Source organism: Teleopsis dalmanni, chromosome 2 (assembly GCF_002237135.1).
Source record: "Teleopsis dalmanni isolate 2A chromosome 2, ASM223713v2, whole genome shotgun sequence".
Lineage (NCBI taxonomy): Eukaryota > Metazoa > Arthropoda > Insecta > Diptera > Diopsidae > Teleopsis > Teleopsis dalmanni.
Window position 1 is genome coordinate 208,735,361 of NC_051847.1, and position 24,507 is coordinate 208,759,867.

The following is a 24,507-nucleotide window of genomic DNA, read 5'->3' on the forward strand; positions in this document are numbered from 1 at the left end:
ATTGCATTCGAATGATGTGAACATAAATTACATAGTACATAAACTAATAGTGTTAAATGCATGCTATACAGTATAAATTATGTCGTAAAATTAATATTTAAGAAATTTATCTGATACTACACACAGAAGTTACAGGTATGTTCTATGGTATTATATGGACTTATTGTAGGTGGTCATGGCGTATGACCTTTAACAGGTTCTTTTTGGTGGGAAAGTAAACAATATGTGCGAGATGGAACATAAAGTTTTTTTGTTTTGTTTTTTTTTAGGTTTTAATATTTGTTGAAACATAATTATAATGAAAACATAAAACAACTTAAAATTAAATAAAAACATTACAAACTGAATTTATATTTTGTGTAAAAAAGTTATGTATAAAATTAAGAAATTTTTATGAAAAAATATTTGAACTTTGAAGCTTTTTACATGCGGCAAATTGTATGAACTCATGATGCTGCACGAGAACTCATGAAGCTTGCGGTTATTTATGACAAATGCATGACGGGCGCTTTTGTTATTGAAAAATTTATTTATTTAGTATTGTTAGTAGGTACGTTTTGTATGAACTCTTAGACCTCTGTGGATCTTTGTACGGATGGAGTTGGTGAAGCAGCATGTGGCGGAGATGGCAAACCGCTTTCTTGTGTGATGGGCATGGCAGTTGTTTGTACAGGCACAACATTCGGTGCTGGACGCAATGGTGTACTCGCTGGCACACCCGATGGTGGTCTATTAAAATATTGTGTATTATTTGGTAGTACTGGTACACCACCAAAACGATTTTGCATTGCTGCATTTGGCTGATAACTCATTTGACTGCCATCACTATTGCGACTATCAACGCCACTAAATGTTGGACTATATTGTTGATGCAGAGCTGGATGTATATTGTGTTCATCCTCTTCTGGGGAAGGTGGTTGATGGTAACCTACTGGATGTATATTGCCAACTTCATGTGCCTCTTCACCATCCTCATCATGATCCTCATGTTCGTCTATGGGTGAACCTTCGTGATCTTGATCAGTACCAGAAGTAGAACGCAATGAGCGTCGACCCATTTGTTTCGGCTTGTCACCTGTTTTATTAATGTATTCAATATCCTTAGCTACTTTTGAATCTTTATTTTCACTACCTTCCGATGAGGTCACATCCTCGTCATCCAGATCCCATTTTTTAGCTGGAAATTCAATACGTGGTTTGTTCGGTAGAGGTTCATTCGTACGATATACTTTATCATATGACCTACTTTTTTTTAATGTGCCCGTAGCATCTGTATCGCTATCATCATCTGGTCCATGACTTAGCTGGCGTAAGTTAGCGCGCGATGAGGCACGAGAGCGTGGTAAAGTTGTCATTTGCCATTGTGGATCCTCCTTCAGTTGCTTCTGACGATAGCGATATACGCAGCAAACAATACAAGTCATTAAAGGTAATATAACAGCAACGATAATACCAATTGCTATGAAAGCGATGCGACGTGTATAGAAGACCTCACCTAAGAGTGTAACAAGGGCAGGCATTGTAAAATTTTTGCAATTTAATAGCAATTTCTTAAACTTAAACTTATGTGTATAATTTTTTTCATATTTTTCAAATTATCATATTATAATAGAACATAATAATTAAGTACTTACGTAAGCATTCTGTGTAACCATATTCTGGCACATTCCACAATCCATTGGACATACATTCACGTCTCTGATCACCCAAAAGTATAAAACCTTCATTACACTCAAAAGATACTTTGGCTCCAGGCATAAAATTGAAGCTGAGTTTGCGACCAAAACGTGGTGTTTCCAACACACCACAAGAAACTATTCGTCTATTAATTGAATTAATTAATTAATACATAATTTTAATAAATAATAATAATAAATTAATTTATGTATCTATGCATAAATTTTCCTTCAACCAACTTACTTCGAATTTAATGTTTTAATATTAATTAAACTATCATAATAATTTTTAGTGAAATGTGCCAAATCCCTATTCAGCGTCATGCCATAATCATATTTACACTGATAACTTTCCCCACACAGTTCCTCCGCTCTCTGAATATCATACGATCGATTAGCAGGTAAAAAGTCCTGCGGATCTTTTATATAGTTCGGCGTAAACGAAGCATTCGCATAATAACTAGCCGTTCGCCCGAATTCTCGCGTGAACAAAGCTGCTCCCACACCCGGCAATTCTCGATCAGCTAACGCCCATTTCATACCAAACTCTGTTGCAATTTGTTGTAGATTGTTAAGATTTAAGTTTAATATTTGTCCATTCGGTAACACAAAATCGTCCAAAGGATTAAAGCTCCAATTACCAAACAACCCCGCCGTTTTATTCTAAAGGTCAAAAAGTTTATAATATAAATTCTATTCAACTAAATAATCAATAATAAATAATATTTAGAAACATTTTTAACTTACAATAAAGTCCCATGGTAAGTACACTCTGCCCGTCATATAACCTTCATTTTCAACAACTTCCACACCAATGCCAGCATCAAACATAACCACGACTTGTGATTGATTCAATAAATAAGTTGGGGTGTAAACAGTGACACCATCGAAATGTTGGAATTTCATGCTTTCACGATCGAAATAAATACGACGTCCATCAGCCAAAACATCCAGACGATAACGCCAACGTGAGAATAATGGTCTTAAACGTACTTCAATTGTTGTTGTAGTATTACCACGCATAGCCAATGCTGTAAGTTGTGAAGCCTTAACAGCACCATATTGATTCTTTGGCATTTGTTCGAAGCGACCCTGTACTTCAAAACGACGATCAATAGCAACACTGCGTGCTAGAACAAATTCACCCAATCCATTAAATGTATACTGCGAACCATCAAAAGTAATAAAATGTGGATCACCAAAGACGCCAGCTACACCAGGTGCTTGATAGCCAACACAATCTTGTGATGGACGTCTTTCAAATCGAAATGTTTCACAGCCAACAGCTTGTTCTTGTTGCCAATAGCAACAGGAGTAGAATGGACGCATATCGTGGAACCAATTAGAGAGTGTTGGTACTTTACCAGCTTCATTCCAAGGCATTTTACCAAGATTGTGATTACGACGTGGACGTGAGCCCCACATTTGATCATAAGTTAACATCAGATAACCGTAACGATCATAGCAACATTGTTGTTCAGCTCCTTGAGCGCTGTTGAAGATTTTTAGATGTCAATGATTATCGCATATTGCATAAATATATAATAATAATTATAAATTAAATAAGATGGTTTTAATGAATTTAATAATTTTAAACATTAGTTTTCAGTTTTAAGAATAAGGTTTGAGAAATTAATTTTAAGTAAAAAAATTTAAATGGATGAAGTGATAAAAACACATATTTTTTTTGACTTACACTGGTGCACCACTAACAACACAATGTATAGCCGTTTTGTGTCTCAAACAAGTAGGATTTGAATCCTTGTCACATTCACGATCTGGTCTGAAGCGTCCTTTATCGTACAAAGCCTGTTCCAGTGTGCAAGGACACATTGGCAAATCAGCGGTAAATTCTCTGTTCAAAGTTAAGTATACAAAGCAAAAAAACGTTAATTAAAATACTATAACTAACGTGTTAATACCAACACCAACACCATTACCAAACGCTCTGAGGCCACTAGAACAGATTTTAATTAGTGGCCAAAATACGCGCGCCAAATTGCAACGCATTCGCATAGTAAATACCACAAAGCGTTGAATTGTTGTTGCAGCTGAAGTGCGGCAAATACAAATTAATTTATGTAAAATTACCTTAAAAATCTATCTTGTCGAATCCAATTATTGCAAAGTGCCCGTGGCCAATAAACGCCATGCTTGCGCTCCCATTGCGGTTTAAAATACCAAGCCAGTGGTATTGGTCTGGACCAAAGTATGCTGTAAATCAAAAAATGATAAAACTTTAATGAATTCATTCATTCTAACAAGCGCTAAAAGAACAATAGAATATATATAAATAAATGTGCCTAAGTCATTATTATTTTAATAAAGAGGATAAATTTAACGCTGATTTAAACAGAAGCACAATTTATACAAAATACTGTGTTAAATGCATGCAATAATTACCGCTCCGAATGTCGCTTTTGTGTGGTAGTAAATCTTTGAAAAGATATTTGCTAAATCACAATTACTTTTCATTTTAGCTGAGTAACGCAGTAACAAAAGCGAAAAAATAACAAAAGTGATTTTCTGTCACCCTTTCAAAACGAAGACTTTGGCTTAAACATCTGACAGCCCCTAACGACACCCCAAGGTGACTTTAGGCGTAAAATACTTGTAAATACTTTTATTACACGCAGATTATTCTGTGCTCTGTACCAGAAAGTAATGCAGAAGAACAAAATACGTAGAAAGTACAAATAAAATTGTCACTCTTTCGCGTAATTTCCACTAATGGTTCTGCCATTTTCATATATTTCTTTTATATATATATATATAGTATGTATGTGTATTTAAGTATTAGATAAAACTTTCTTAAAAATGTCGCTAGAACTTTAAAGAAAAAGTAATTGGTTTTTAGAAGGGTTAGAAAGTCAGAAATGAGTTTATGACTTTTATTTATATTTTTAAAACAAAATAGGCCAACAAAACCCACAAAGCAAACCAAAAACAGTCAGAGTTTTCAACCTATTAATGAAATTGTAGGCCCTCTGGCTGCAGCTTCAGGCAGTCACACAGTGACTAAATATTTTAAGCCAGTGTGGCTCAACAGTTGTCACATTATTCAAATCGACATGTAACTAAACTCGGGCATCAAAAAAATCTAATCGATTTTAGATATGTAGCCAATTAAAAAAAAAGAACTAAGTAAGAAACAAGCCCTTCTACTGGAATATAATAAGGTCACTATCAATGCAAATATCATACTAAATGCCGACTACCTTTTAAGTGAAACTTTCGTAAAAATTTACTGTGTCTGTAAATAATATATGACAGTCCGGAATTTAATTTTGCATTAAAAAGATTGGCAGGAAAACTTAACTGATTATAAAAGATATCTCTACTGCAGTTTTTACTGGTCATTGGTGTGTAGGAACTCACGCAGAGAAACTACCTATTCCGCATAACCTCACTGCAGAAGTTGTGAAAACCCGCAGGAGAAAGAAACAATAACACATTTTCTCTGTAAATGTCCGGCCTTAGCGTCCAAAAGATATAGGTTCTTATAAAAATACTTCTTTGATAGTCTATCAGACTGTTCAAGGGTAACGATGAAAGACCTATTAAATTACCTAAATTCGGCGGGATGGATTTAGTCTCTACTCTTCTATACTAGGGTTCTTGCGAGAAATGTGATAGCAAAATGGCGAAAAATTGTTAAATAAGGTACATGGAAGTTATCTAACGGCCTGCCACTGCAACCAACCAACCAACCATAAAAGATATCTACCTATCCAAACTAAATTCACAACGAACAGCAAGGTGAAATATAAATAAATTACGCAGATAAATCGAAATAATGACAAAATGAATTATGGATCAAAAAAGCAATTAAAAGTTAATCTGGCTACCTGAACAGTCGCTCACTTTTTTGATGAGTGCCCAATACTTTCTTAAAAACCTCGTTAATGGAAAAGTTACGAAGACTTAAGGTATTATGTCACGGTTAAATAAATTAGATATATGAATATTAAAACATAATTTGCTTATTCGTTTCCCTTTATAAATTGCCATACCATTATAATCTATTATAATCTATTATACTTTTACCCAATCGGCCAATAGGCTTTAGTGAATTCATAGAATCACCGATATAACCTAACCTAACCTTATAAAAGTTTATTTAAATAACAAAGGCTTAGATCCATTTAGATTAGGATACCTGGCCGCATTTTTTTTTGTTAATAAGAATTAACTTTATGATTTATGTTAAACATAAGGCCTTTATTTTTAAAAGAGTTTTTATTCCATGTTTCTAAATCATAGTCATAAGTTATAAGATAGACTAAAATAATCTACAGTAAAAACTCTTTCATTTGAACAAAATTATTAAAAATTCAAATTAACATTTAGCCAAGTAAAGTAAACTCTGTAAGTAATTTCACTGTATAAATAATTATTTTATGTTATGTTTAATAAATTATGTTTATAAACCACATCTGTATAATATAAGTCATATTTTGCTTTACACCATTAGATATAAAATTAATTGAATAATCTATTTTGAGAACTAGAAAATATTATTTTATTTTTTTTTTATTAGTTTTTAAACTTCCATAATGCAGTTTTTTTTTACTAAAAGTCACTTTTCACAAAGAACTTTTTAATAAACTTCGATTCATGGTGATGTGTATCTATTGAAATTAATAAAATATCTAACCTTATCACTTACACTACATATTTCCTTTCATTCTTCATTCAATTGGTTCGCTTGCAGAAAATCAATTTGCATGTACAATGGACTCTGAATTCAATTTACTTGAGTAAGACATGCTGGAAATAAGCGAACTACAAATTGAATTTCATTGAATAGAAATACTAAACTCATTTGGAGTTGCGAATAAAAATAAATATAGAAGATATTAAAAATGATAAGACTTTGTATTTATAAAAAATTATAAATCAAAATGCATCTATAAATTTATATAAAATTTAACTATAATACATACTTCTATATAAAAAGAGAAAATATTTTAACAATACTTACGGACTTATTTTTAGTCCAGCATATTGATCTGGGCTTGTCAAGTTAATTTGTAGAAAGCCGAATTGCAAATCATTATTGATATTATTTCGATTGATGTAATTGCTTGGTGATATCACATATTTGCCAACATTAGAGAGACTAGCCTCAATGACATCAATATATTCTAATTGTGGACTAAAATTTAATAAAACAAATATTATTTACATATTAAAATACTGCAAAATCATAACATACTATATAGTAGTTTCACGATATCCCCATAAAGAAATCATTATGTTTGCATTGAAATTTGTGGTCAAATTATAACGATCCCAGCTGATTTGTATTTCATTGGGTGCCTTCTTGTGTACATCCTCAGTTTCAAAGTAGATTTTCTCGGTAGCGGCAGCAGGTGTTTCTGTTAAATGTATTTATTCATTAGAAATCACTTAAATGTTATACTCGTATATGTTAAAATATCATATGATGTTATGATATGTGATAATATAACATCAAAATGGACTAAATAGTGTATCATTTTGTTAGTAAAGGGAGATGTAATGAACATGTTGCGCTATCTACCTATCTATGCATATCAATATAAATGAATACATTTATTTACCACATACTAAGTTTCTATTTTACAAGGATGAATTGCATAGATTAATTTAGACTTACCTACGAAGTATTTTCCACGCCATTTGAATCGTTGATTACCAACAGATATCTCAAAACGTATCCATCCTTCAGCTTTCAAAAATGGTTGAACACAGATAACACGATTAGTGCTAATATATGTACCCAAAACATCCTCCGTATCAAAGTGACATGTAACACGTATATTTGGATCAAAGCAAGGACCAGTTATATTAACAATAGTACCACCCAACATATTACCAGATTCAGGTGCAAATGTTAATGGTAAATGTGACGCATCTGTAATGAAAGTATTAATAATTTGTTTTTATATATAATATTCAATAAAAATAAAAACTAAAAGCAAAATTAAAATAAATTTTAAGCTTTTATAAAATTTAAATTAAAATTAATTTTGTTCAAAAACTTAATTTTTAATTTCGCTAAAATTATAAGTAAGTTGAAATTAAATTAATGAAATGTATAAATTAAGATTGAAATAAAAAAATTTAAATTCATATTAAATTAAACTTTTTAAAATAAAAATTAAATTATAACCAAATAATAAGAATAGAATTAAGTGTGAGAAAACTAAATCAAAAGTAAATAGAATTTAAATTATGATACAATTAAATAATAATTATTCAATTATTTAATGAAGGATTAAAATTAAAAAATTAATTAAATACAATTTATATAAAATCAAACTTTTTAAAATAAAAATTAAATTATAACCAAATAATATGAATTGAATTAAGTATAAAAAAGCTAAATCAAAAATATGTTATAATAGAATCAAATAATAATTATTTAATTTTAATGAAGGATTTCATTTACAATAAATGAAGTCGTATAAATGAAGGCAAAAATTTAATTGTATAGTAAAGATTACTTCAAAATTTAATTAAATGCAAGCTGTGATTGTTTTAAATCAAAAATTTATTTACAGGCTATTTTAAAAAAATTTTAATATTTGAACATGTATTAAAATTGAATTAAGATTAAATGAAAATAAATACAAAATTTATAATTTCAGGCATATTAAACTTCAACATGATTTCACATGTAATTTAAACTTATTAAAACAACTCTCAAATTAAATACGATTAAATTAAAACTAATGTAGTGATAACAGCAATTATGTTAATTTCAGATTGAATAATTGTTAGTATTATTAAATATTTAATTAATTTAAACATAACATTTTATAAATGAAGTAAAACACAATAAATATATTTTTGAATATTAAAAGTAAATAAAATTGAAATAAATTATTAAAATATTAAAACTAAAATTTAATGAAATTAACAACACAAATATTAAAATAATTAAATAGAGTAAAAAATATATTTGCTTAAAATTCATTGAATATAAAACTGAGTTATATTAAATTATATTTAAAATTTTATAATATTATAAATATTGCTTATTTAAGTTGAAATTTAATAAAATGCAAATTGTATTCAACTTAATTTTATTAAATATACATTTAAACGGATTGTAAATTATGTTAAATTTTAATTACGTTAAAAAATGATATAATATTAAAATAAAAATTAATTTAATATTAATAAAAAAATATTGTTAAAACTTAAATTATTATTAAATTAAAATAAATTAGCATTTTAAATTAATTTTTTATATATTATATTAATATTGATTTAAAGATATCTTTAATTGAGAAAATTATTAATTTATTTATTTTGCTACAGTTTATTCAATATAAATATCAATGAAAATTTAAATAATAAATATTAATATCATTAATCAGACTCACCAATATCTTTATTGCAAGAGCCAATTAATATGCGTTCATCAATACGGAATATGTGTCGTCCGGGGAAACCATTTGCCCAGCCACGTCCTGTTAAATCACGAATAACCATATTTTGACTGTATGGCTTATATTCATACGATTGAGTGCCGTTGCCAGCATTAAAGCCAACCTATGAAATTTATATATATTAAATAAATAATTTTATGCATGAAAACTTTATGAATTTAATTGAAAAATGTAAATATAATTTAGATGTGCATTTATAGAATATTTAACTCATATTCGTTTATTTAATTTACGTTCATAATAAATAAATTATTTGCTTATATGTAAAGTAAAATTTACATAATAGTATAAATAAAATAATTTTCATTTTATCATCAAAAGTTATTCATGTTTTTATAGCATATTTAAATAATTTTATTTACACTATTTATGGTAATAATGTTTTTAAATCATAAAGTCCATCAATTTGGCAGTATCTGTACATTGTGAAGTAAGTGACTGCAGCATTATAAAGTGTAATAAAAATTTATAATAAATACTTTAGCACTAATTAAACAATTATATGTATAAAAAAAACTCAAATAATTAATTCTTGGTTTAATATTGAGCATTTATATATATGTATAAATATACATACAATTATAAATACATATATATATATATATCTATTTTTGCTGTATAAATACTTAATGCAAACATATTGGCAAGTATTAAAATTTTATGAACAAACAAAACTATTCAATTCAGGAGGAGTTTCATTAATCATGTTATACACATATAAATAAATTTATAATATTTAACAAAGCTTATCTCTGAAATCTATAAATTAAACAAAATTATTACGAAAGAAAACTTAAATAATATATGATAAGTTTTAAAAAGGAATTTTAAACGATTAAATTATATATTATTTTCCCCATGTAAAATCATATAACCAAAATAAATCAAATTATTGCCTTCTTAAAAAAAAAATACTTGTCTAAATTTAGTTAATTAAAATGAAATTAACTAAATATTGTCCATGTACAGTGTAAAGTAATAAGCAAAAATCTGATTTAAATATTTTCTAGCAAAATAAAAGTACTGGAATATTTATTTCTTTTAACTTTCACTTAACTACTATGTTCTACTACATTGGCGATTAAGTAGTATTTAAAAATATACGAAATTTATAGCTGGCACGTACACACTTTATCGCAAAAAATATAAGAAATCACTTGAATTTGATGTTTTATTGGAAATCAAAAGCCATAAAACGTACTATTTTTATTTCATTCCAAGTGGATTTATTAAAAAGAAGTAAATAAAATGCATAAACTTATTGCTCCTAGTCACTCTTAAAGTTTTCTTTAATGCATTACAACCCAATCAGTTGATAGATATTTAATTTAAAGTGGATAAAAAATAAATCTCAAGTAAATTTATTTATTTAACTTTATATATGAATAATGAATATACATTGAATACACTCAATTTAATAAAATTGATAAAATTTAATAAAATCTCTTTATATATTATTTTATTTTATATTTATATATATTTTCTTACGTAAAATATATTTTTCAATAAAGTAAATATATATTTTTGTACTTACAAATGCCGGAGTACCACCTTCACCAGTGGTAGTATCACCACCAGCTTCAGTATGTGTCAACCAATTGAGTACATCATAGTTAAAAATAGCATAGGTGTAGACTTCATCTGTAGCTAATACCATTTGGAATGTGTTAGTCTAGAAATAATAATTGAAATAAGTGAAAAATTATATCGGAATTATTAAATAATAAAAATAATATATAAAAATTGTATAAATTAAAAAATAGTGATACAAAAAAAATTATAATTAATTATGTCAGATAGACTTATAGATCTTTCTATTTACAACATTACTAAATGTGACAAGTTTAGAGCGCTTTAGTTAAGCGAAATGATGGTCATCACAATAATTTTTCAACTCTGCTATAAAGAATTCAGAACTTGAAAAGAAGTTTTGCTGATATCTGTGGTATTTTATTTTAAAAATAATAAATAAAAAAAATAAAAGAAAAATTGCTTCGCAATAAAAGTGATTGTAGATAGATACCATAGATTGCCAAATTCTGGCTCGAATAAAGTACACCTGTAGTACGGAGTACAGCTGCTAGTTATTACCAACTTCATTAATTCACAACCTACTTTTCAAATTCTCAAGATTATAACTGTAATTCACAAGCCACTTTTCAAATTTTCAAGTTTATAACATTCTATCTAATGCTTAAATATTTGTTTAGTTTGCAATAATATTGAATAGTGTTAGGAACTCAGATTTTGGAAGAGTCAACTTTCTTGTTCTGCATTCATCGTAATTTTGAGAAGATGGTTGGGTATTTTATAAACCGCCAGACATATGAAGAAACGCTAGTATTTAGCTAATTTCTGTACTTAAGCTGATAAAGAAAATAAAATTTATTTCTTACATATGTTTCATCTCAAATGTCGATTTATCAGACACCACATGATCTAGTAAAAAAACGATCATATCAAGCATAGCTTATTATCTAACAGAGCAGTATATGATGAGAAATAGTATTATTTTAGAGACTGTCATTTTGTTTCTTCCGATTTAGTTTATAGATTTGAAGCATATAGATCATGTTACTACCGTGTAAAGAACTACAGTCTAAAGAATTATCGCCGCTGGCGTAATACTCTCACTACTATTAATCCAAATGAAATTTTGGACTTACTTTACTAACTGGACTAACATGTAAATTCTAATAGGTGAGCTTACTATAAACACCTTTTTTAATGTCTTTTTTCTTGAAAATTTTTGAAATGAAAGAAAATTAAATATTTTATTTAGAAGAATTAATTTTGTACTAATGAAGTGGTTAATTTCTGTAGTCATATAAAATTGTGAACAAACGTTATATTTGTTCGTTACAAACTTTTTTAAATTAAGAAATAATGTATGGCCACCGCAGAAGGAGATCCGTAGTCAATCCTTTTCTGTAATTTGCAGAAATAGAAACTGATAATAGAATATACTTGAAATATGGAAATAGAACTGCAGACTCCATTGCATGACTTATAATATGTATTCAAGTATGCGCTTAAAAACTATCACAAAGACTTTTACCAAATCATTAAAAATCTAAAATTCAATGTAATTGAAAATTAAAACAGTCTACTTGTCTTGATTGCATACTAAATTAGTAACTTAGTATAATAATTCAATCTAAAATTTTAATACTATTATTTGTACTAAACCAATACATAATGTTATATTCATGTCATATAATTATTATGCACTTCTCACTTATAACACATATAATATATCAATCAAATACACATTCAATTTATATATATATAAATGCTTATATAGTAAGTATTCAGAAAATCATATTATTTATACATAGATACGCTTGCTATGTACACAAAATGCTAATGAGATTTTAATGCCAATATGTGGAAATGAAAATAACTTAATTGCCTATGCCTTTAATCCCTGACTTGCTATTGATATGCTAATAAAGTTACAAAGCAATACATTTTGTCTGACAAACTACTTATTAGGTTCATTTAGTTAAGCAAATATGCGATTGATATGTCAATTAGTGATTCCCAAGCATAACATATAGTTACTTTCTTACAAAACAAGATAACATCTATTAATTTTAGCAAGTAACTCAATTATTTTTTTGTAATTTTTTGAGGCATTTAATTTTTTTGAAGTATTTTCATCAATATTACAATTATGTTCATATAGGCGTTATTTTCTACTACAATAGAAGAAGTAATACAATAGAAGTAAGTAATATAATTTTTTTCTTGTTTTGTGGAATATCATTCATTTTGATATCATTTTTCAAAGTTTTTTTGTTTTATGGATTTTACAAAAAAATTTTGACTTAGATTGTGATTGACATTATATTTCCTACAAAAACTACTAAATCAAAGGATATAAAAACAACTGACAATGACATTGACAATTTGCACATTAACACAAATTTGCACGATTGCAGTTAGCAACATTAAGGATAAATATATGAGTATATATGCATATATACAACACTGTAAGATGAAAGTAAAGAGAAGCCATCTGTAAAAAATCTGTCAAACAATGTCAAAAACTTACCCTAAATAAAGAATTATCAATACCGCCAGCAAATGAGACATTCTTCCATGTGGCTATTACAACATGTTTTGGCACAAAAGTATCGGCTCCTACAACGCCATCACGAATGTCCCACATGGTGCGTTCACGTACTTCAACACCAAATCTATCAGTTCGCGTTAACAGATCACGTTCCATACTGCAAACAAAAGAAATGGAATACATAAAAATTTTTTGATAAATGAAAGTTTGCATAAATATTTTATATAAAATTTTTTTCTGTTGTTTGCTCTTTTGTGATGCAGTACTGCTGTTTATATGAAGATAAATGATTTGAGTTGTGCGGAATATTACATGTGAGCGGAATACAAACACTCGCATTATTTAAAAATGTAATAAAAATTTAAATTGCCAACAAGAAAATGCATATAAAAATGTATAAATCCATCTATAAAGGGAATACATGTGCAGCAATGCGATTTCATTGCTAAAGCAAATTGAGTGATTATTTCAGAATTTTAGAAGATTTTAAGAATTTTAAAAAAATATTATTTAAGAATTCGCAAAAATGTTTAAAATTTCAATAAAAATTTCACTTTAAAATGTATGACAGTCTGTCCTCTTCATACACAAATAAAACTCTATAAAATTGTCATATATGTGAGCTATATAGCTATATGTGATGTGTGAGTAAATAAATCCGTTTAAGTTGCTTATGCTTTAATATTGCCAAGGAGCAATTTATAAAGATTTATAAACGCTCTATAAAGCATAAAATTTTATTGCTAATGCGCTCACTTTTAAAGATAAAAGTATATAAAACATGCCTGTGACGATGTAAACAACTAAATGCTATATAAGATTTATTATTTTATTTTTTTACGCTGCTAATATGTACGAAAAATCTCGTTGATGAATGTTGTTACTCATACGCAGTGTTGTACTAAGTGTAGGTCGTCGCATCTTGTGTTAAACGTTTTCAAGCATATTTATCTTTTGGTGGTAAGCTTATAAGAGTTTTTCAAATGTTTTCTTTTACTCATTTGCTTTTTTCATTATATATAAGGAATTTTGTAGAGCTTTATAAGCATTAAATGTGTTGCTCGTCGTTGCATATGTAAATAAAATATTTAAGATTTATTGAAGAATAGAAATAATGCACAACTTTCTTTCAAGTTTGAAGAATTCAATTCAGTTCAATTTTTTTATTTTTATTTTAAAAGAATTTTTGAATTTATTTAAATGCTTGATTTGTCCATTACAGCAAAATTTCTAGTATTAATGCTAAATAGTTGAAATAGCTTTAAATGACATTTCTAATAATAAGAAATATTTTAAGCATTTTAATCTTATTATTATGTATTCTAAATACCAAATGCCAACAACGACCGTAGGACGAATGCTGCTTGAAATCAAATTAGTTTTATGTGTGCAAGGATTACGGCAAATGCATTGTGAAAGTAAAATGCAATTAAATGTGAATTCATTACATACTTGCTAATGAAATTAAAAGAGTGAAAGTCTCATAGTTGGCAAGTTAAAGTTTTGCATGCAAAAATGCATTAAATGCGGCGAAAACTTTTCACTATACATTTTAAGTTTGCATTTGCTAAATACGTAAAGTTTTGTTTGAAATTTAATGCGTATAGCAACAAAGTAAAAATTGAATTTCATTTAATTGAATTTTTCATTTTAGGAAACTTAAAAAAGGCACTGAATATTTTGCATTCAATAAAAATTGCAGATTAAATATAAAAGTTCTATCTAACAAAATGCACTGAAAGTGAGAGAAATCATTTTGAAGAGTTTTTTACTTATTTTTTAAATGTTATCCTATAATTTTGTATATAAAGGCTGTAAAACTTAATTAGTCCTCGCTAAGTAAAGTTTAATTAGTGATATTACTTTCTTAGAGCCTGCTAAAAACATATTTAAACTGCTGGTGTATATATGTAACCAAATTTGAAGTACTCTTCGCCTTCCAGTGTTGCTGGTGAAAGTAGTTGTTAGCGAAAATTATAATACTAGGACGATTTTGTTCTAGTTTACTTAAAGTATTACAAATAAGTGCCTCCTACTGTTTTGACATCAGTTATAAGGATTTGTCAAAAAAAGACAAATGTCTTTCAAATTTGTTTTCTAATTACATTTGTTAAATGTAAATATTAAATAATACACAACTTCTTAAATTACTTTTAAAAAATATATATTATTGTCACCAATATTTAGTATTCTACAGGGTACTAATTATATTTGTATGTAAACAGTAGTCTAACATATTAAAAAAAATAGAAGTATGAGTTCTGAAGAATTATATCACTCAGATAGCAAAAATAAATAAAAATATGTATTTTAGCATATTAAAAAAATAGAAACATGACTTTTGAAAAATTATACTACTCAGATGGTAAAAATAAAAAAAATATGTGTCACAGTTAATCACAATAAATCACAAACCCCAATAAATCACATATATTACCTCCAAAAATAACCAAACCAATTGAAATTTTGCATCAAATTTATTAACCTTGTACTTTCATTTTTAGTAAAACCATAAAAAATAGCTTACCTCGTAAATTACCTACTAAAGCAAAAATCAATAAAAATATAGGTTAAAATATACAAAAAAAAAAGCCAACAAAAAATTTTATGCCAAATATTGCAGTAGAGAAGTCACATACCAACATTTAGTGAAACTTGTAAGTTTGAAATTTCCAACAAACAAATAACAAAACGTGGCTGCAACGTCAACTGTTTCCTCACCATTGCATACATAAAATAACATTGCACCATGCAGCAAATGTTGTTTGCAATTGTGCACACATGAGCATTCAAATTGTTAGCTTTGTCATTTGACATGCTGCATTTATTCTAAGCTACCAACTTATTTCTACTTGGCTTTTGCAAGCATTTGCAAGTAGTTGCATTGTTTTGGCGTGCAGAAGCAGTTGTACTGGATCCACTTCACATATAAAAAGGCGACTCTTGGAATAAAGCAAATAAGTACTTTCACCAACCAAGCTTGAACTTATGTTCCATTGTGAGGTTTTCTATTTGTTGATATTTTTATACCGTATACGAAACACTACTCGCCTTCCAGTGTTGCTGATGAAGGCAGTTGTTAGCGGAAATAATCATGCAGGCAACAAAATTATGCAGTTGACAAGTTGCAGTTTTTTTTTCTTCTTTTTTTAATTCTAAAGTGTGGTTGTTTAGTAAATAATAACATAAATTGTTGGCAAAAGAAGGAAAGTAATTTGTTTAAAAACAAGACCAAAAAAAACACATATAATTTTTAATTTTATTTAATAAGCAGTATATTGTTTGTACCACATAGCGTATGAGTAACATTTTATGGTAAATAAATGAATAAAATATTCAAATCATTAAAATTTTAAATTTTTCATATTTTTTGTTTTATTATTTTTCTAAAACTAATTAAATTTAAAAAGTTGATTTCATGTCACAAAGTAATTAAATTTCACAAACTAATAAAAATCTAACATTTAAGAGTTATAAACTATGTAAACTGAATTCCTACTTAAAATAGCATAAATAAAATAAAACTATATAAAATGAAACTAATTATTTCAAGTTAAGTTATCTAACATAATAAAATGGAATATAATAAAACAGTTTATAAGTCAGCACCATTTGGAACTGTATATAATTTTATTTTATTTAAAATATAATGTATATTTTTATAATAAATCTCACACATTTAAGATTCTGAAATATATCTTATGTACTGAATTCCCACTTAAAAATAGCTATAAATAAAATAAAAATCTTATATAATAATGATATTCTTAATTTATTTCAAGTTAGTTATCTAACATAAATTATAAATGTTGTAATAATATATAAATCAGTTCACAGTCTCAGCACCATTTTGAATAAATGCAATATTTTTTATTTTCCGTAATCAATTATTTTCTAATTCAAGGATGCATATATATCAGTAAAACTAAACTTTCAATTAAATCATATTTTTATTTATATTATCAAGACTAATTACTTATCTGAAATCACTCTTACATATATATATAATTATTTAGGGTTGTATTTATATATGTATTATTAGTCTTTTCTTGTAGAAAAACTTTATTGACCAATTCTTGTTGACAATTGGCTAGGTAAAATCTATAAGTTTATTAATTGCTTACAAAACTGGCATCGTTAAATATATGGTCTGTCAAGTTCAATTTTTTTGTAAGTGAGCATTATTATAAAGACGTATTATTTTAAAAATAAATATTTTGTTTTTCCGATTTATATTATTTATTATGTTTAAGTTTAGTTTCATACTGTTGATATTTAATAACGGAATATACGAAAAATTAATTTTCACTAAGTTAATTATCGCTTTAATTAACCCCGCCCTAACAATCCTCAAAGTCCTCTAGACTTCTCATGGAAGAATATGCTGATTTAAAGGTCCGTCATCAACATAAAAAGACAAATAAATGATATGATTTTTTAGCCTAGTTAAAGCCTAGTGTGGGGTAGTGATTAACCCCCCAGTCATTATAGAGTAAAAGTGCGTAATAGCACTAACTCAAGAAGAAGAAGAAGAAGAAGACACACAATTTTTGAAATAAAAATTGACGTTTGACAAGATAATGTATTTTTTTGTAATATTAAATTCTGTATACAAATAAAATAAAAGAAAAATAAAATAAAATTGTATATACTGTTCACCAAACTCATTTTCTTGCTAAATGAAATGCCTTAATTAACCAATATGATAAAAAAAAATAAAGTCCTTAAACTTTTTTTACACAAAATAAATATTAATCGCTGTAAAAAATTTAAAAAATACAGTTCCCAAAAATTATTAAATTTTGAATTCCTTTAAATAAAAATGATCACCCTACCCACAATATAACACTTATTTTTTAAAACAAACCCTAATCAGGCGACATTTTTTCCCCTTTTACATTTAAGCACTTAAAAATGTCATGAAATACAATTAAAGAGGAATTTATTTACATAAATATTTTTTTTTTTAATAAATTTCCCTTAAAAGTGATGTATGCTTCAGTTTACATTTCTTTTAATTAAAAAACGTACATAATTTTCATGAGTGCGTGTACAGAACAGTGAGTCAGGAAAACGAACAGGGTTATATGGGTTAAAAAAACAAAAAATCCGTTGAATATAAAAAATATTTCATATTCAACAGGAAAATTACAAAGTGAATTGCTTTAAGCCAAGTAAGTAAAACATTAAAAAATCTCATAAGTCATATGTCGAGCATATCAAAGAAAATTGTTGTGTTCAACATGTAAACCAGTAAAATGTACATGGGTTTCACATTTTTCACCCTTTTAAATACCAAATTTGAAATAGAATTACTTCATTAAGTTTAAAGACAGCCTCGCTTAATTCCTCTTTATTTAATTTTCTAATTAAATTTTTGTACATTAATCAAATTTAATGTCAATAGAGGGGTTCTCTCGCAAATTAGTTTTATTTACTGTGGTACCATGAAATGTTTTCTTTATATTCTTACAGAAATTAAAATTTTAATGCAAATGTTAGCTGATGTGTAATATCATAAATTAAACATATATATGTGTACACTTATTAAATACTCGTAAACATTCATGCTATGTCATTATTGTTATATGCTCTAATAAACACTTATCTAACTTTAATTAGTATAAAAATATTTGTTTTAAACTTATATAAAGTTCAGAGGGAAGAACTATATTTCTTCCACAATAACGTATTTCTATAAGCTTCAATAAGTAGAAAATTGGGTTGTGTTAAGAAAAAATTAAGAAAAATTTAAAAAAAAAAATTTTGCATTTATGGCAATAAATATATAATAACAAAAGCCAGTAAATCTAAATAGTTTACAAAAAATTAAAAAAATTATATTGAGAATGATACTATAAATTCCGAAGATAATTGCTTAACCTATATTTTTATTGATTTTAGTTTTAGTCGGTAATTTACGGGGTAAGCTATTTTTAATGGTTTTGCTAAAAATGAAAGTACAAGGTTGATAAAATACAGACTATAGCACTATAAATTCCAAAGTTATTTAGTGCAGTCCAAAAAATTTTAAAAAATATACAAGGGAGAGTAATATTCACAAATGTATTGGTTGTTAAAGAAAAGTCTACCTGAAAAATTATATTTACAGTTAAATAAACAAATATAATTAAACAACCCTTGTCATCTCAAACAAAAGGTAATGTCATTAAGGCTATACTAGGCTTTATTCCATGAAGTATTTTTTAATATTATATTATTTAATATTAAAGTATTTTTTACTTTTCCAACTAAACTTCCTTCCATTAGTTTTAGTATTTATAAATAGTTAAAATATTTTAGCTTAAATAAAAATTTAGAAAATAGTAGCTCTTTATAGTAGTTTTTTAAATTTTTTTTTGTTTTATTTTTATTCAAATAACTTAAAATTTGCAGGCATATTGCTTTGCATATCTAACTTCTGCCATTGGAAAATAATAAATGAAGCCCATATAAATTAATAGTGTATTAAAAAAAATTTAATAAATTAGTAATAGCAATACTAATATTAAAACTGATATTTTTTAACACAAATTTAATATTGTATTTTTATTAGCTTAAGTATGTTCACAACTATAAATCACCAGTAATCCACTTGCAATGAATAATATGTCATTAATTTATTTTATTAACACAAAAAAAATTATATTAATTTTTGTTCATAATTAATTTTTAATTAACTGCTAATCAGAAAAGTTTTTAAACATATTTTAAAAGTCATGCGAATCGTAAGTACATTAAATATTTAAATCACTCATACGCAGTGGGTAACCAACAAAAAATGAATATTTTACTAACCAATTTACATTCATAATAAAAAATTTTTAAAAACTTTGTCGCACATATAAATAACTGTTTATTTTTTTTATACAAGTATTTAATAATAAACTATTTTTTATAAATTCATACTTGAAACAATAGCAATAAAACTGATATCTGATAAAAAAAAGGGCAAATGCGAGAGCATAAAATTCATTTTGAGTTTTAATGAAGTTTAAATGAACTTTACTCCTTTAATAGTAAAAAATATATACCATTAATTTACAATAGGAAATAATTTAATATAAAAATTATAATGTGATTTCATATATAGTCATAACTATACTTGCAATGGTTGAAAGCAGTATAAGCACAGTGAAAGTAGACAAAAGCCAATGCATTTATTTCATAGCGTGCAATATGCAATCTGTGCTTTTGTTTCACTACCGCAAAGTTGGCATGACTAAAGATATTTTCGCCCATTTTTTCCCTCAGCTTCCTTTTGATTAATTTTTTATTTATTTTCATTGTTACTACAAGTTTCATTTTTTTTACATATCAGAGTTTTACACGTATGTTATGCATCTACTCCGAACGAAAGTTGGGAAAGTGGCAAAAAGTTTTTATTATCCATGATTTCAGTGATGGCATTTGTGGGCTTATAAATACGTGTGAAGTTTTTTGTTGTTGTTACTACTTTGTTTTATTCGTTGTATATTTACTTCTAGTAAATATTTAATATTCTTTTAGCAAATGTTTACACTTGTGCATATAGTCAATGCACATATTTACTCTTTGTAAAAGTTATTTATCTACATCGATTTAAGAAAAACAATTGGAGATTAATATTATTAAGAGAATATTGTTTGGCAATTAAGTCTTAAAGGTTTTGCTTAAAGAACTTTTATAGCAAAATTAAAGTTGTTATTCTACAGTAAACCCTCGAATTAATGAATGACCGATACAATAAACTCACTGAGTAAGGAACTATCAAATACTTGTAAATAAGAAATATAACAATAAACTTTTCTCCAAATAACAAATGTAAAAGGCCTTGATATTATATCGAGACTTAATTGCAGTTGTCTCCCACCTTTTTTAAATAATATATTTAACCAAATATTATTAAGTGTTTAATGAAACACAACTAAAGACTTCTAAGATTAATCACAACTTTTAAATAAACTACTTAATGCCACTCATTAAATTCTTTTTCCAGACCACAAATGTGCAAAATTTGATAATTCAATTATATTGAAAATTGCACTGTTGTCTCAAAATAATAACAGTAGCCTCCACACCATATAACGAGTACTGAACTGAACTGTTAAATCCATTTAGGTTGTATAAATGAGCAACCTTGAAAATAACTTGAGCGATTACGATGTAGCTTTATGCTTTCATACATAGATGACTTCCGGCGGTGACTTCCACGTACTGTACCAAACTGTGGTTTACTAGAATAACAAACGAGTTTGATATCAATCAGGACGCAGAAACGAAAGTGACAGCATCACCAAACAAACGCTGCAATAGCATCCTTTTTAACAATCAGGTCGAACGTTGGCCAGTTGTGCACCACCTGCACTAACGTTCTACAGACACCGAAATGTAGTAGCTGATATATGATATAATTCATATAAAACTATTTTTTAAATAAAATTTATTTTGTATTTAGTTTTCATCTTGAAACTACTTCCACCCATATTATGCACAAAATTAGTCATGAACAGTAATAAAAAAAATTGTTATGAAATTTTTATGACGAAAAGAAACTATTTGAAATTTTGATGGGTTCGAATAGCAAAGGAAAGACAAGGACAAAAATTTTATTTAATTTATTGAAATTTGGCTGACCATACAAAGCGGTTTCTACTATTGCCAAGTACTATTCATCAGTGGTCTTAGAAAATATTCGAATTTCTTATTATATACGGAGTATAAACAAAGCAAGAAATTCGAATATAACCTAAGACCACTGATAATGAGTACTTGGCAATACTCAAAACAGTGTTGTATGGTCAGCCAAATTTCATTAAATTAAATAAAATTTTTGTCCTTGCCTTTTCTTTTCTATTCGAATCCGTCAACAAATTGTTATAATTTTTGAAATTTCAAGAATACGAATATGTATAAGGTACTTATAGTAATACTTATAGGATTTTTTATATGAGTAACTAAAACATTAAAAATCCTTTATTAATACTAAATATATTAATATACACATTTCCTGTATTTTTATATTTTTCAGATTTTTCTCTCTATTTTTTACAGTATACCAGTTCCCATTTCAACCTTTATGCTTTCGATTTTTATATGCTGTAGACTGGCACTTTAACTTTAGTTTTTATTAGTGTTTATGTTTATGATAAATCGAGTATTAACTGTAATTTTGAGAGAAGTGAAAGAGTTTATTTCGTTATTCTTAATAATTCTAATTTATTATGGGTATAAATTCTATTTCTTAGAGCAATTTAAATATAATATGCAGTTTTAATATTTGACGTAATTATTTAAGTAAAAGTTGTTGAATGTTTTTTAATATTTAATATATTTATATTAAAGAATCATATTTAAATACTAAAGTATCATTTTCGTAACTCTACATAATAAAACAGAATGATCAGACAGTCAACATGATACATCTTATCAACGTATTCTTTTCTCAAATATTTATTTATTCTATTTTAAAGATAAACAAAGCAACTAAATTAGTTAATTTTTAGAAATTAGAAATATTTGAACAAATATCAGCTAATATGAATATACTATATACGTGTACCCTATCTGTTGACGTCGTTGTGACATAATGAAATTTTTAATACGTAGGCTACGAGTTAGTAACAAATTTCTTATTACCGTATTCAGATTCAATGGTACTATGTATGTGTGTTATAATTGTTATTAAAATAAAAAAAATAAAGCATAAATTAATAATATTAATATATAAACTATGAATATTTTAATAAATTTTTGTTAAATCACATGCATTGTTTTTATTGTGTGTATGTAAATAAAAATGAAATTTAGCAGTATATAGCAATGACAATTCTTAATTTATGACTTTTAAATTTGTATGCAAATATTTGAAAATCAAAAAAAAAAATTGTGCTCATTTATGGAAATATTTTCACAATCAAGCACGCATTTGTGAAACAAATTCTAAACAAATACTCTCTACTTGGTTCTTTCAATAACTGCCTTTATGAAGCCACAACTAAAGCTGAATAATCCATAACACTTACAAAAACAAAATAAAGGAATCTAGAATGCATTTATTTGCAATACAACAAATATGCAATACTTATGCACTTAAAAACTTTTTACATATCCCTCAAGTCCCTCTTGGCACATTTGAAAACTGCTACATACCCTGGCTCTTTGCAAACATGCTCACAAACCCGCTCGTCCTGCGTAAGTGCAGTTTGGGTGCGTTTTGCATTGTAAATTTGCAACATGCAATGGCAATAATAACGAGTAAAAACCGCAAAATGTCATGCAATAAAAGGTAAATGTTTCATATTTATTAGTTTTTACACAATAAGTAATAAATAACAAGAGGAAATACATTGCCATATTAAAATAAAAACAAAATATTATTGCAAAAATTTAAATGAAAATATGAATGTATGTGAACATGTATTATTTGTATTATTGGCACTTTACATGCTCAGCAATGAAGATTCATTCATTTGCATTTTAATGGCTTTCAATTTAAAGTTTCGCACAGAATAAAGGAAATTAAGTAAAATTATGCATTTTAAATTACTGGTGTGCAAGAGTTTATAATTTCGTTACACGTTAATGGTTTGATGTGCATAAACGGAAACTAATTTCACAAAACTTACCGGAAATATACACCGGGCGTACGTTGGTCGATATCAGTTGCGTAGATGCGTCCGACACGGCACTTCGAAAACCAAATACCAATGAAAGATGGATCATTCTTTTTGGGCCAATCTTTAACGGGGAATACCAAAGGATATGTCAAGTATTCTGGTGGATCTGAGAATTCCAAATAACCATTAAGTGATAGCTGCAATAAAAAAAGTCATTTATATATTTTAATTTATCTTATTTATGATTATTTATATTTTATTTAAATTGAACTTACTCGTGTGTAATTGAAACGGAAACCAAAGAACGGCAGCTGGAAATTCAAGTTTTTGTGTATTTGTGTCATTGAAGCGTGTATATCAAATTGATAGTCGCCACGTCCGCCATACATATCCTGATCGAAATACCAATACATGAAGTAAGAACGTATTTCCGCTAACCGTGCCTGAGATATCGTGTAACCACCAGCAGCATGTGAGGGCATAACGGGTGGTGCAATTGGATTATCAGGTGCTGTGAAAAAATAGACATGTAAACATTTATAAATTTTAAATACAAAATTTTTAAAATCCTTAAAAATATTTATTTATAAAATTTAATAAATTTATAAATAAATACATGTAAATTAAATAAATTTATTTTATTGTATAATAATCATTATTAAGAGGTTAGTAAAAAATTTATTTTGTTTTGACATAATACAACCTATTATTTG

At 27.0% G+C, this 24,507-nt stretch overlaps 1 protein-coding gene across 3 annotated transcripts; it reads right to left on the reverse strand.

Moving 5' to 3' along the window:
• Positions 1-351: 351 nt before the first annotated feature.
• On the reverse strand, positions 352-24,299 carry LOC119679582 (protein mesh). 3 transcript variants are annotated; one of them, XM_038092027.1, is made up of 16 exons: positions 24,070-24,299; positions 23,804-23,991; positions 13,176-13,353; positions 10,653-10,790; positions 9,053-9,221; positions 7,318-7,575; positions 6,895-7,057; positions 6,661-6,834; positions 3,768-3,890; positions 3,373-3,531; positions 2,424-3,168; positions 1,921-2,339; positions 1,635-1,822; positions 1,247-1,495; positions 1,133-1,177; positions 352-1,075 (listed from the first exon to the last, which is right to left on the reverse strand). In XM_038092027.1, exons 1-16 carry the CDS (start codon positions 24,274-24,276, stop codon positions 570-572), a joined length of 3,909 nt encoding a protein of 1,302 aa, XP_037947955.1. In that variant the 5' UTR covers positions 24,277-24,299; the 3' UTR covers positions 352-569. The 3 variants fall into 3 exon arrangements, with proteins under 3 accessions (XP_037947955.1, XP_037947954.1, XP_037947953.1); XM_038092026.1 differs by having other exon boundaries at positions 352-1,177; XM_038092025.1 differs by having other exon boundaries at positions 1,133-1,495.
• Between the last annotated feature and the right edge of the window lie 208 nt (positions 24,300-24,507).

Bases quoted from the DNA above. Each gene is read 5' to 3' on its own strand.
- LOC119679582 (XM_038092025.1), bottom strand. From the start codon at position 24,276: ATGCCCTCACATGCTGCTGGTGGTTACACGATATCTCAGGCACGGTTA. The intron at 23,992-24,069 runs GTAAGTTCAATT...TTTTTATTGCAG, and splicing joins TCCGTTTCAATTACACACGA to CTATCACTTAATGGTTATTT. The intron at 7,576-9,052 runs GTGAGTCTGATT...CTTTCATTACAG, and splicing joins CTCTTGCAATAAAGATATTG to ATGCGTCACATTTACCATTA.